A 15,034-nucleotide genomic window follows, 5' to 3' on the forward strand; every position below is an offset into this window, starting at 1 on the left:
GGGGCTGGCTGGCATGTGGTGCTGGGGGATTGAACCGCAGTCCCTGCGCTTTGCTAAGCTTGTTCTAAGTAGGTGCTTTAGACCACTGAGCCATCTCACCAGCCCCTCCTTTCTATTTTCTAACCATTCTTGAGCTAAGATAGGTATGCCAGTCTTACAAACCAAGTTATTAAGCATAATGGTAAGAGACACAGTTGGTAATAAGGATTTTGTTACTATTAATAATGAATTTAAAAAGGAGAGGCAGTCAAATTCAAGATTCTTTTGCATAAGTCACTGATGTGTATTGGCTTTCCTTTATGCTTCCATTTTTGGGACACAAATATGTGGACTTGTAGCTGGACAGCACAATGTTAACTAGAATATGACACATATCAGACAGAGAGGGCCCATACTCTACAGACACATTTGAATTAAGGAAGGGTCCCAAGTGGTCTTTCTTTCTTATTCAAATATGCACAATCATGTAGCTAACCTGAGGACTGATGGGTGAAAGGAACAGAGGTCAGCATATTATTTATTTACTTATTTATTTAGCAGTACTGGGGACTGAACTCATGATCTTGCACTTGCCAGGCAAGCACTTACTCTACTGAGCTATCTCCCTGGCCCTGAGGTGAACATTTTAGAGCTGAATCTCAGGGAGTAACGCAAGAGCATGTGCAGGCAAACTCGCATTGCTCTTGAAAAGAACCCGTTATTTTCTGGATATAAAATGGTTGTATCAGAAGACATGTATGTGAGGGCTAACGCCCTCTCCCCTAATAGTTGGTGACTCAATGATTGTAGCAGCTCAGATACCAGCAAAGGGCTGTGATGCCAGAGTGCACAGAAGAGATGATTCAGTTACTGGCATCTTAAGAGCCAAGCACGTGGGAGGCTGCTGAGAGAATCTTGCCTAGAGACCCTCCTGTACAGTTCAGCCAGAGGTCTGTCTAAATTTCCAAATGCTGAGGGGATTTCTGAATTGAAAATACTTCCACTTCAGACACATTTGTCAGTAGTAATGCAGTTTATTTTCTAATGTGTGACTTGGAAAACAAGCTCAAAGCATTACTGCTGCTTTTGGAGATGTAGACTATCTTTACAATTTATGAGACCTCAGTATGTTGAAGATTTTTAGCACAATAATAGTAAAAATAAAGTTGATTAATATGTAATGTTTTGGGGCCAGGGAGATGGCTCAGTGGAATAAGCGCTTCCCTGGAAAGCGCAAGGGCCTGAGTTCAATCCCTGGTTCTGTAAACAAACAAACAAACAAACAAACAAAAAAAATGTAATGTTTTGATTTTCTGACATTCTTAGGATATGTGTCTCTCCATAGATAAGGCCTTGAAAAGTTTGAAAAAATGTTACTTAGAAAACCTTTGGCCTTCCCTGGCCTCCACTCCTTGTAGTAAGCATAGTCCTTGTCTCCTCCTTTCCACTTCCCTGTAGTTTTCTGTACTGAACAAAATCATCTATTTTACTATGGTGCAGATACCTGTGGAACCTGAATCACAATAGTGGAAGACAGAGTCCAAATAAACTACTTCTTTTTATGTACTTCTTAATTTTCAAGATTACAAATAAATATTTATTTTCCTGGCTAGTAAATATGCACACATATCTATACATATGCATATATATATAAAGAATGCTAACTCTTTTTAAAGAGATCATTAACTTTAGATTAAGAATCACACTATAAAAATTTTCTGGGAAAATCAGCTTGTGAGAGTTGTATAAACTGCCTTGGTGTGTCCATACCATTTCTAAATGACGGAAAGGCATCTTACCCTTAGTTGTGATTTTTCACCAAATATATAAAGGGCTGCTTGGCGTTTTAAGAGTTGGTTTTGTAGGTAGGTACTATTACCAAAGGAGGCTGAGTGATCCTTGCCTGCCAGCCGGGCGCCAACATCAATGAAGGATGTTGGAGAGCTGATCAGGCGAGTGCTGGAGCGAAGACTTGTCCAAACACCTTCACAAAAGTCAAAAGAGTTGAGTGAGACAATCTGACATAGGAATTCCATGAATAAAGAAAAAAAGGCATGCTATGAAGCTACAGTTTTAGAGATAGTAATGAGTTAATCAACTTAAGAGATCATGGATCACAATGGTCATTTGCCATCTATCTTTGTAGTAAGCATCATTTAATATAGCATTTCAAACTCAATCTTCGAATTAGAAGGATCTAGGAAGTCAATAATATCCCATTTTTAAATACTGATGTAACATCAGTATTTACAAGTATATATTAAAATCATAAATAGAAAGAAGGCACTGACACAAAGAATGCAGGAAGGAAGTAGTAATGAAACCAGGGAATTAGAACACTGAATAACTCAATTTATCAAGGCTTCAAGAAATAAATAAGGAACATTTTCCTGCCTTTTTAGTTAATGGAACAAGAAATCTAGTTAAAGAGATAAACTAGAAACTTATTAAAGATAAAACTGAAAACTGGAGTTAAAAATTATATTTATATCATGCCAATGATATAGATTATATATAGCTTTTTCTAGTATCCATGAACGACAATGAGAAATTATACATTTAGTAACAAGCATTTCACTGAACCATAGGAGGCTTTATTTAAAATATAGTCAGAAGCAGATGCATTCTAAGAGAAAAGCCAAGCTAAACAGCTAGAAGAATCTTGTGATGTAGGTTTATCTTATATTAGAAAAATCAAGAATTTCTATATGCAAGTGAGACCATTAAATATTATTGTATTATTGTTTACAACTAACTCACAAGCATATGCTAATTCTCAAATCTGACTAGCACTGAAGCACCTTCAATTAACAAAGCCCCTGGGAGATGCCTGTAGACTATGAAGCTCATAGTGGTGGCAGGGTTACGGGTAGAGGGCTTCCCTAAAGCAGGTTTTCTTCTCTAGATATAAAAGTTTGCTTGAGAAGTTTAATAAAATCAAGGTATATTCCTAGGTGATGAAATCAACATGATGACATCACATCTGCTACTTCATCAGCATTTATGGGGTGAGGGGACCAGTTTCCAAGAAAAGGTTTCAGAGGTGATTTCTGTCTAAAATGTATTTTTCTATATAATTGATATGCTTTTCCTAGGTATTATGACAAGTTGTTTATCTGTAAATAGAATCACAGGAAATTCAGAATGGGGATGAAGATAAAGGATACAATTCAACAAACATGTAAAAAAGTCATTGGTAACATACTTTCAAATGAAGATGGTTTAAAAGAGTGACACATCAGGACACTTAATACAGTACCTTGATTATGGACTCTTCCCTTAGCTGAAGATTTGAGATTTGACTGAGTAAAACATTTATCTCTGTACCCATGCACTGGTAGGTAAGATTAAAGACAGAGGAGAAATGAAATGTATTTGGCAGCAAACATCAGAGCAGGTCAAATAAGAGAAGTATAGGCTATTTAATTTTTTTCAGTCTATTTAATTTTTAAGATTAAGTTAGCACAGAGAGAAAATGTAAATATAATTAAGCTAGGAGATTTAATTAACAAACAAAAGCTAGACAGTCACAAAAAGATGAACTGAGTGCCTGTGAAATGAAATTTCAGCACCTGTTTATAAATACAATAAGCACAATGAAATGGACAGCACAGCAGAAGGTGCCACTAAAAAATTATACCAAATGGAACAAGCTTTTGAAGATTGTCATTCAGTCAGAAATAAGCTCATATAATACATTTAGGGAATTTGGAGTATATGTGTAAATGTTAGGAATACACTGGCCCTAGGACTGAAGGGGACTGGCAAATGCTACTTGTTGTACAACATATTTGCTCTCTGAGCAAGATCATCCTAGGAAAAAGTGCTAGCAACCATTTGGAATAACTAAGGGCATACTTTTTCAATAGAGCATTAAGTATTGCCACACTGTTTTTCTTCTCTTTTTATAAATTATATTTATTTTCTATAAATAAATATAAGTAATACAAATTCAAGATCCTGTGACAATGCCTAATACCACTAAGACAGCCAGCTTGTGATGACTGAACTCATGATTTCTCATAAAATCCCTACTTGCACCAAAATGATAAGCAGTATTAGAGATAATAGTTTTGTAATTTGAGTAATATGCTTTTTTCATTAGAAAGAAATTATTTTATGACTATTGCAAACTTTACCTTGTAGTAACTAAAATGCTGAGCTAGCCACATCATTTCCTGAGCAAAAGAATTGTTCAAGTAAATTATGGGAAATGTATTTGTTTAGCGTCATATGTCTTTCTTCCACTGATTAATTGATTGATTGCATTACTGGGGACTGAACTGAGAGGGTCTCAGGCATGCCAGGCAAGTATTTTACTACTAAACAACCCCATCCTAATAACTAACTGTAATAGCAATATTATTAACCTGTACAATGCAAATTGCAAAAATGTGACATACTGTGATAAAAGAAAAGTCATTAGAAGTGATTTTCATTCCTACTTTCCTCCTTTAGAAGCAGAAAATGAAAAGTGTTCATGGCTTCCATGGTCAAAGGAAGTCATAAAAAGGGGCACACAGAAGCTGGCTAATACACACAGACTGCAAGTGCAAGGCAGAACAAGGGCCTGGGACTCCATGGCAAAGGCACGAGGCCTCCTCTGTGCTCAGAAACAAAAAAAGCCTTCCCAGGTTGGTACAGGCATAAGTGCTTAGGTATTTTGTCCCAGTAATTGAAACACTTATCAATATAATCCAGGTATAATGTTAACTTTTTAGAAAAGCATTTTTTTTTTAAGAAGACAGGAAATGGTTCCTTAGGTTTTATTTTTTATTTTTTAATTTTTTCCGTAATTTTTTTTAGAAACAAATAGCAATGAGACAGTTTCAAACCAAGCTCTCCTTTGTGCTTTCCTACTGGAATGCGAGATACTCAGATAATTACAGCAGAGCTCCAGATTCTAAGAAACTTCCCTGAACATATCTCAGTTTGTTAGTCTCTGTCTGGAATAATTTTTCCAATTATTTTACCTGGTAAACTTGTTACCACTTAAGATTCATATGCCAGTTAATCTCGTCATGTCAACTTGACTGGTTAACCCACTGATAAGTTCGCTGATAAAGGGGATATTACGAGGTGGGGACCAGTTGAAAAAAAGGGGTCAGGGGAGCGTGAGTATGAGCACTACTCTGTTCTTTGGCTCCTTCCTTTGGCACTTTTTCTTTGTCCTGTTTCCTGGGAGCTGTGCCTCAAGCAGCTTTCTTTTGATGCCCTTTCTATTCTTGCCTTGGAGACAGCTTACTATGGAGTAAAACCCTTGAAGCCATGAGCCAAAATAAACCTCTCCCCTCTCTAATTTGTAGTTATCAGGTATTTTGTCCCAGTAATTGAAACACTTATCAATATAATCCAGGTATAATGTTAACTTTTTAGAAAAGCACTTTTTTTTAAGACAGGAAATGGTTCCTTAGGTTTTATTTTTTATTTTTTTCCCATAATTTTATTGAGAAACAAATAGCAATGAGACAGCTTCAAACCAAATTGGTAGGACAGTTTCAATAATTAACATAGAAAAGCATTTCTAATTCTCTTGATTTATAAGGATCTTTATCTGAGCTCTGATGAAACTGCATTGTGGTTGTTTTCACTCTTTTAGTCTACAGAACTGTGGGCTCATAAAGGCAAAGATCTGGTCATTTTTATATCTGTGCTGAGAGTCATACAATATGCACTCAAACATATATTGGTTATTTTATTTTTGGAAATGACTACATTGTGAACTGTTACAAGTCCTTTTTTTTTGTATTTAGGACAGGTTCTACAGGGTCTACAGGGTCTCGCTGTGTAGACCTGACTCGTAGTGATCTTCCTGTTTACAGCCTCCCAAGAGCTGGGATTACAGGTGCGCACCACCATGCCTAGTCTCAACTGCCTTCTCAGTGTGCCCCCGGGGCGGGGCTGGCACGGCAGGCCAGGAGGTGGAACTCCCAGCCCCTGCATCTGCCTAGGCAGGTGCTTTAATCTGCTGAGCTATTTGGCCAGCCCTTGTTATGTCTTTATCAACTCAATTATTTACACTGTAAGGGTGAAAAGAAATATTAAAATCATTAAGTATATCTTCAAATAGAATCATTAAGGAAAAACTGACAAGTACTTATCACTGAGTAGAAAAGCAGCAATAATAAAAATGGCCTATACTGATATGGGGCCAGTAGAGAGTTTTGAGAACTGGAATCCCATCTGGAAGTCATTTGACCAAAGGAATGCTACTCCTGCATTGGTGGTAGTCAGGGCTATTGGATTTCCTGAGTGATTCCTAGATGTCCTAAGCATTTAACACCAGCGAAGGACTAGAAAAGCCTTTTTTTTTTTTTTTGACTGCAGGAATACACTAGTGTTGTATGAAACCATTTTAGTAGGTCAAATCAGAATTTTTAAATTTTATTTATTTTTTTACATTTCAATTTTTTTCTTCAAAAGGAGTTGTGTATGGGGGGGTGAAATGTTTTATAGACAAGAAAAAAAAAACTGCACTAGAGCCAACTTATTTATCATCATCCTTTTCTTCATCCTCCTCATCCTCTTCATCTTCCTCCTCCTCTTCATCCTCCCCCTCTTTCTTCTTTTTCTTGCTTTTTCAGCCTTGACGACTCCTTTTTGCTGTATCAGGTTTTCCTTTAGCCCAGTAGGCAGCGATGTCCTTTTCATACTTCTTCAGCTAAGCAGCCTTCTTGTATCTGCTTGCCACCTGCTGCCGTATTATTCCACATTTCTCCAAGTTTCTTTGCGACATCACCAATGGAGAGGCCAGGATGTTCTCCTTTGATTTTTGGGTGATACTCAGAACAGAACAAGAAGAAGGCCGAAGGAGGCCTCGGGTGCATTGGGATCCTTGAACTTCTTTTTTGTTTCTCCTTAGGAGGAATATAAGTTTTCATTTCTCTTGTATAACAAGCCTTGTCCACTTTTGTCATGTCTTCAAATTTTCCTTTTTCTTTAGCAGACACGGTCTTCCACCTCTCTGAGCACTTCTTAGAAAACTCTGAGAAGTTATCGGAAGCATCTGGGTGCTTCTTCTTGTGCTCCTTTCAGCAAGTTTGCACAAAGAATGCATATGATGATGTTTTGCTTCTTGGTTTCTAAGGATCTCTTGTGCCCATGTTTACTTGTTTTCCTTAGCGAGGTACAGAGTTGCCCAGTGCTCGTCCGGCTCTCACTTGCCCTGGCGCTGTCTCTATGGAGCTCAATGTATTGCAATGGTTCCAGAATTTTTTTAAAAAGTGAGACAGATTACTATTGAAAACACCATGTACACTGCATGAAGTATGGATGAATATTGTTCCATGAAACTTTTAGTATATATGCATTTTACATTGTGGCTTAGTACTACCTGAATTGTCATATAAAATGAGTATGTATGTACACATACATATACACACAAAATGTTTATTATTGTGAGTTATAACAAAAAATTTTCAAAGTTACTGGCCTTCTGCTTTCTATGGTCTTAGGTCAGAGAAGATCAAGGTAATAAGAGGAAATACAGAATTTCTTTTTTTTTTTTTCCCAGCAGGTAATAGTAATAACAGTAACTAACATTTATTAAAGTCCTACTATAAGTTTATTATGAATTTATTTAGTGTTTTATATTTTATTTCTTCTATTCCTTATAACTATGTAAAGCTAAGTGCTACTAATTATCTCCATTTTATAAGTGAGGGCATTGAGAACTAAGTTTCCTAATTCGCTTCATACTCCACAGTAAGTGATGGGGTTTCAGTTTTAATTTGAACGTAACTGAAATAAACTCGGTATATTTTGACCTATGCAATTATGTCACCCTGGACATGTCCATTAGGGACTGGCTAAGGGGAGTGCTTCAGGGAAGAAATGGTGTAGTTCATTCACATATTGTTCATATTGTGTTTTTCTACGTACTAGTGTTGTTCCTTTTATTTTGTTCAGAACAAATAAAGAAAAGAATGAAATGGGACACTTAGGTTAGATGTGAGGACAGGGTACTTTACCTTTAGTGTGACATTACAGCTAACCTAGTGCTTGAGATCCAAGATGTATTCAGTAAATACTGCAGTGAATGGTACAACACTGTACTAACTCCAGGCATGGTATCAGGGCTAGTTGCTGTGTGACATCGACAGTCACTTAATCTCTCTCAGCTTCCTCCTCCTCCTCCTCCTCCTCCTCCTCCTCCTCTTCTTCTTCCTCTTCCTCTTCCTCTTCTTCTTTTCAGTTTCCAAGTAATTTTATTCAGAATTTTGTTTGTTTCAACTTCTTAATATACCTATCTTGGAGGTTACTTCAAGGATAAAATAATATGTGTAGAAGAACTTCAAGGGTCATGAAAATGTAAAGGATGAAAAATTAAAAAGCTGCTACCACATAACACCTACTTCGCAGCTATTTTTGATATTTAAGAGGCAGTATAAATTTTCTCCTGGCATTTTTCTACTCAGCAATGTAATTTCTCCAGGTTGTAAGTATATGTGTTTTTCTCACAGAGCTAAAAATATTCTTCTAACTTTAAATGAAAACCAAAACTGAATCCAGGGGTCCTTCTCATTGAACTACATAGGCTCCCTGCCTGCCTGCCTGCCTGCCTCTCTCCCTCTAAGAACCTGCTATATCACTAAATTGCCCAGGCTAGGCTTGAACTTGTGATCTTCCTGCCTCAGTCTTAAGGTGCTCGGGTTATAGACATGTGCTACTATACCTGGTCACATCTTCCATTTTGAAAGGTCTTGTGTAAAACAGCTGTCATTTTCTCCTATATCAACTCACTAATGTGCATGATGAATGGAAAGTGATCTCTGGCTGAAAAAAAATGATGACAGTGAAGCTCATCAGAGCAGAAGAGGTGCACAGTAAAAAAAGAAAACCAAAAATTAAGGTTGTATGATAATGAAAGGGATGAAAAAATACTTAAAATAGAAGAGATACAGGAGAAGGTTAAGAGAAAGAACACTTTTTTTTTTTTTTTTTTCACTGAGGATTGAACTCAGGACCTTGCATTTGCCAGACAAGTGCTTATACTACTGAGCTATCTCCCCGGCCCCCTAGGGAGAGAACTCTTCCCACAAAGAATAAGTAAGGAATTTCTGGAAAAGTAGTACCCAGTTCTTCAGAAGAATGAAGAGACCTATACTTGATGGTAAGTACAAGCAAATGAATTGCCTGCAGAGCTTGGAAAGTGTCTGCACCTAGTCCTGCTTTAGTTGATCTTCTAGGTAAGCACTCTATCATGAAGCTACCTCCCTAGCCTCTGGACAAGAGTTCTCAACAAGAGAAACACCAGGAAACTTAGGAGATATAAACATTATTTTTCAGTTCAAATTTGATGGGCAACCCACCTAGGACCCCTTCTGTCTCTCTTAGAAGGTTTCTTTTCCCCTCAGACATATTCTGCTCTTAACCTCCACTGTTCCTAGAACTCACTCTTCGATTCTAGAAAACACAAACTCATATCAGACATCTAACAGGTTGGGCATTATATTTCCCTTGCATTACTGAAGGTCCTATATCATCCCTACATTACTATTATGTGTAATTAAATAATTATCTTTACTACTGATCAAAATAACAAATAAATTGCTGAAAAGGAAATGAAAAGAATGAGGTCTGTATCTTAAACTTATATATGATTGTCATAAGTTGAATTACGTCTTCCCAAATTCATGGGTTGAAGTCCTAACCTCTACCAACTCGAATGTGACCTTCTTTGGAAGCAGGTTGTTATAAATATAGGATATACTGGAGTAGAGTGAAGTCTTAGCAGTGAAGATTGGTGTCCTTCTAAAAAGGGAAAATTTGGAGATATATACAGAAGGATAAAGCCATGTGAAGACAAAGGCAGAAATTCAGGTGATGCTTTCCAAAGCCAGAGAATGTCAAAGGCTTATTTGCTAGCCGGCCTCTAGAAGCTAGCAGAGAACATGGAACAGATTCTAACAGTTCTCAGGACAGCAAACTGCTGACAGCTTGATTTTGGACTTCTCAGCTCCAGAACTAGGAAACTTTTGTTTAAGACACCTAATTTGTGGTACTCTGTTATGGTAGCCTTAGGAAATTCTTTTTTTTTTTTTTTCCCTTTCTGTTTTTGAGAGAGGGTGTTGCTCTGTAGTCCAGGCTGGCCTTGAACTCACTTTATAGCCACGGCTGGCTTTGAACTAGAGATCCTTCTGCTTTAGTCTCCTGAGTGCTGGGATTATACCATATGTGCACAACACCATGCCCAGTTTGTAGGCCTAGGAAAATGATATGACCTCAAGCGCTGACAAAGTAAATGGCAAGATGACTCAAAAAAAAGGAAAACTCTTTAGCTCCTGCAACTGCAAAAAGTTGTAATGATACAGGAAAGAAAAGAAAACTAATATGACTAACAGGACTTTAGCACATGGTTTCCAAAAAGGAAAAAGTAAATTTTGTAAAATAGAGCTTTTATGTAGATTCTGAGCCAAATTCTAGTATGGATTATTAATATTTATGATTACTTAGAAAAAGGCATTGATTTAAATCATGTCAAAATAATCATAAAATCATTTGTGATACAGGTAACAATCTGAAAAATTGACAGTCTTGGATTAAAAAGGTTATTAGGTTATTATTTCTAAATCACTGGGATTTAGAAATATGGGCCAGCTGAATTTTAGTAGTAATTTAGGCCTATAAGTTTATTTGGAGAGGCTTACATTATTTTGCTGTAGGCCTCTGTCATTAATCCTGGCTTATTCAATATTTTAAAGCAATAAATCACATGAAAACAGTGATCAAATCTATGGATTATAAGGAGCTTAGAAAAAGTTAATACACTGGTAGACAGAATTTGGATTCAAAAGATCTGGAACCATCCACATGAAAAGAATGGGCTGAAAGATACAATTTTGTAGTTACAGCATGATAGTCATATATGTGGGTCTTCAACTTCAAGGCCAGAGAGTAAGGGCAACAGTACAGTGAGAAAGAGATGGGATTTCAGATGATCTTAATTTTAGCCCGGCCGACTCTGGGATGGAGCCTTTCCATAACTAATGTAATCTCAGGCTGGATGAACAACTCGAATTCTAGGTTCAAGGCTGCAGACAGCTCAGACTAATGTGGATGGCAAGTGAACTATATCCTTTGAATTGAAGACAGAGTTAATTATAGTTCTTGGAGATAAAACAGGAGACTAGCTTTTAAATCCAAAAAACTAAGATATCAAAAATTACACTTAGTTTCTAACTTCAGAGGACAGAACTAGAGTCAATATGTAAAAGTTAGATAATGGTAGATCTTTAGAGCAAATGAGAAAGAACTTCCTCACAAATAGAGTAGCTTACAGTTACCACTACTGAGAAGAACCAAGTTCAAGAGAATTTAGAATTATAAGGGTGGAGGTGACAGGAAGAGTGCAATGACACCATTGTGAAGCAGGAATTTGAAATTTCTTTTGCAGAATGAATCTCAGATAAACTTCCAAAGGTGAAAGTAGACCACCTTTTGAAACATGAAATAGCCATTATTTAGTTTTTCTCTATAACCTCATGCCGGCAGCCATGGTACAGGCATGAGGCCCAGAGGAAAAAAAGAGAAACCTGAGTATCATTTTATCTTACTTTCTAAGTGCTTCAGAAAACAGGAGTAAAAACAAAGGCGTTAGAGGCATAACTTTCATATGGAATCACTTTTCCTTAGCTGTTAATACTTCTATAATCAGATGATGTGGTCTGGATCTTAAATGTCCTCCGAAGGCTGGGCCAAGTTTGACAGTTTGATCACAAAGTTGGGTTGCTTTTTGGTAAGTGGTGGAAAGTTGGGGAGGTGAGGTCATGGAGGGTGTGCCCTCGAAGGGGTACTGGAATCCTGGACTCTTCCACTTTTCTCTTTCATTCCTGGCTGCCGTAAGTTGAGTAGTTTCCTACACTACATACTTCCTACCCACCATGACGTTCTGCCCATTCACTGGCCTAAAGGCAATAAGGCTGAGTGACCAAGGATTAAAACCTCTGAAGCCATGAGCTAGTAAGTCTTTCTCTTTATGTAAGTGATTCACCTCAGGTTATTTTGTCATGGTACACAAAGCTAACACAAGTCTTTCTATCCTGTGAACTTGGAAAATCAGAGTGCTCCCAGGGGTGACGCACCATTTACATATGCTCCCTTCATTCTTTAGTGCTCCCAAACACATCCGTATGTAAGATATCACAGTATTTTTTCTATTATCCCATCCAACTAAACTCTTCTGTCATTATGCTGGTAATAAGTTCGATCATTCATTTAAAGGAGGGTAATTAAGAACAATGTGAATCATAATTAGTTGATTTAAAAATATTCACTATCTAGAAAAATGTTTTCTGCTTTTAAACTTGTTATCAGTGGTCATTTATAAAACCAGTCTTACTAACCTCCTTGAGCAAAGCTATTGGATGGGTTTACATCCAAATGTCCTGGCACTACCTGCTTAAGCACAGTGGACATTCTTGAAGTCCTCCTTTCAGTCCCTAAAGTCAGCCAAAAAGAAGAACAAAAACCATGTCGTTTGGGTTAACATTACTCAAATGACAAAAAGTTATCTTCATGTGTAGCATGTCTAATTGCTGCCAAACATTGTACTTTTTAAGTACCCAAAGCTTTATTAGAGATAACAAGGCAATGTTATTATTCCATCAGAGATAACACACATCTGCAAGTTAGAGTTAGGTTTGGCAAATACAATCAGAGAATTTAGTGATAAATGAAGCAAGGCATGCATGGTGTTACATTACAAGAAAAGCCACTCTCTGCTTATGTTGAACTATTCAAATAGCTGATTAAGCCAAAGAGACCAACTTCTCAAGTCACATGCTCCTGTGTCTAACACATTAGGGTTACCTCTACATGAACCCTTTGGGGTTCCATCACATGATGACTGAAATAGAATATTAGTACAAGTCTTAATGGCTTCATCCAAATCTAGAGAAAACAAACTGCTGCAAAAGCATAAAAGGCTACAGAAATTTTGAGAATTTCAAACTCGTACAAGATGATTTTAACAAATATACTTTTAATAAACAGATGTTCAACTTATACATTCAATGTCATGATATTTTTAATTTTTTAATTTTTTTTTTTTTTTTGCAGAACTGGGGATTGAACTCAGGCCCTTGCGCTTGCCAGGGAAGCGCTTATTCCACTGAGCCATCTCCCCGGACCCATGATATTTTTAAAGTTTATATAAGACAGCTTCTGGAGTAAAAAGGGGTGACTTTGTTTCCTACCTCCTCTATTACTATTTTAAAAAGGAAATAATTGCATGTCTGAGTATTTACCAGACAATGATAACGGTGCTCTGATTTCTAAGCAAGGTATGGCTATTAAGGGGTCCTGCTGAAGGGACATGCAAACTACTAAGGAGACAATTCAGGATTGGGAAGGGTCTTTTGGAAGAACTGTCAAAAAGGAAAGTATTATTGAATCTTACCTGAAGACAGAGCAAGTGCTGGCCTGACAGTAAGGGTGTTGTTGCTTCTAAGTTTTTGATGGACAGAAACTGCATTCAGTAAGGCTTGTAAGTATTTTTCTTGTTCTATGCTACTGGAAGATTCTAAAGAGGAGGTAGGAGCTATAAAGGAACAGACACTGAATAAAAAATCTGTTCTCATTGACAAAGCAAGCTTCTACATATATATTTGTTTATACTTTCTCTATTCAGCCTCATATTACCACACCCAGAGACCAGCCCCCACTTAAAGCCCCACTATGTGAATAATCCTAAAATGCTGGCTTTACCACACCTATCTCCTGATTGCTTCATCATTCTCCCAGAAGATCTCAGGTCTAGAAAACTAGCCCTGGCCAACCTTCCCAGCTCAGGTGTGACTTCTCACTATAGAAGCAACTCAACACGAAGACTCAGTGTCTATTTTATGATCTCCCCCAAGGTCCTGCCCATGCTACCAGGAGCAGAGCACACAGTGGCTTCTTCCTGGCACCCTAGAGTGGCTGGAGGTGGAACTTCCCCAATACCAGAAGCTTTCTTCCACTGTGCCATATTAGGCAGAACAGGGAACCTGAGCTTATATGGGTTTATTGAGGGAAGAGTAGAGGAAAAGTGGAGCAAGATAGGGAAAAGTTAAAAAATTACTAATCAGATTCCCTAATACTCTCTTTTTTGTGAGACAGGATCTCACTATGTAATTCAGTCTGGCCTTAAACTCACTATGTAGCCCAGGTAGGTCTCAAACTTGCAGTGATCCTGCCTCAGCCCTTCCCAGGAGCTGAGTTTATAGGTATGAGCCACCACACCTGGCTTTCCTGGTACTCCAAAAAGAGAGACAAAAAAATATGCACAGAGGGGCTGGTAAGATGGCTCAGTGGTCTAAAGCACCTACTTAGAACAAGCTTAGCAAAGCACAGGGACCGTGGTTCAATCCCCCAGCACCAAATGCCATCCAGCCCCACCCCCTGGTAGGCTGGGCTGGCCACACACACACACACATAAACAGATAAATAAAATTAAAAAAAATATGCACAGAAAGGAAACAATTCTGACAGCAAATCAGAGTTGGTGGAACTGTGAATCTGGTTTGTGTGAAGCAAAACAGAATCAATGAAATTGGCTCACATACTTTAAAGAGGCACAGGGGTAGATTTTCTCTCTCTCTTTCTCTCCCCCCCCCCCACTCCTCCTCTCTCTGTCTCTGTCTCCCTCCCTCACTCTTTTTTGTGTCAGGGATTAAACTTAGGAACTTGTACTTGCCAGGCAGGTGCTTATTTTGCTGAGCTATATGCCTGGCCCTCATATCTCTTATTACATGGGACATAATTCCTAATTCTTCTGATGCTATTAAACCTATCTGGATGCTTCTCAGGGAGAAGATGAATACATTCTAGTTTTCATTTGTGCATACTCTGATTTGCTGGGGTGAAAATAGTTAAATACTTTATTATATATATTTTAATATCTATTAAAATTAAAGTGTAGACTAGATGGATCAAGTAAGATGTCAAATTCACAGCCCAATGTAGTTCTTCTTTAAATCCATTGTATGTTGAAAGGGCTTGATGAAAGAACTCAAAGGTATTTTCAGGTTTTACATTTTATTTTCTAGGATGACTTCATTTATTTATTTATTTA

At 37.6% G+C, this 15,034-nt stretch overlaps 1 protein-coding gene across 2 annotated transcripts in view; it reads right to left on the bottom strand.

The window, feature by feature from the left end:
- Sbf2 (SET binding factor 2) overlaps window positions 1–15,034 on the bottom strand; it is a 508,807-nt gene that overhangs the window by 44,137 nt on the left and 449,636 nt on the right. For both annotated transcript variants that reach the window (XM_004634868.2, XM_023719341.1), the window contains exons 28-29: window positions 13,379–13,519; window positions 1,779–1,963 (exon numbers count right to left, since the gene is read on the bottom strand). In XM_004634868.2, coding sequence (XP_004634925.1) covers window positions 1,779–1,963; window positions 13,379–13,519 — 326 coding nt within the window. The remainder of the gene's footprint in view (window positions 1–1,778; window positions 1,964–13,378; window positions 13,520–15,034) is intronic.

Source organism: Octodon degus, unplaced genomic scaffold, assembly GCF_000260255.1.
Source record: "Octodon degus isolate 3935 unplaced genomic scaffold, OctDeg1.0 scaffold00067, whole genome shotgun sequence".
NCBI classification, from domain to species: Eukaryota; Metazoa; Chordata; class Mammalia; order Rodentia; family Octodontidae; genus Octodon; species Octodon degus.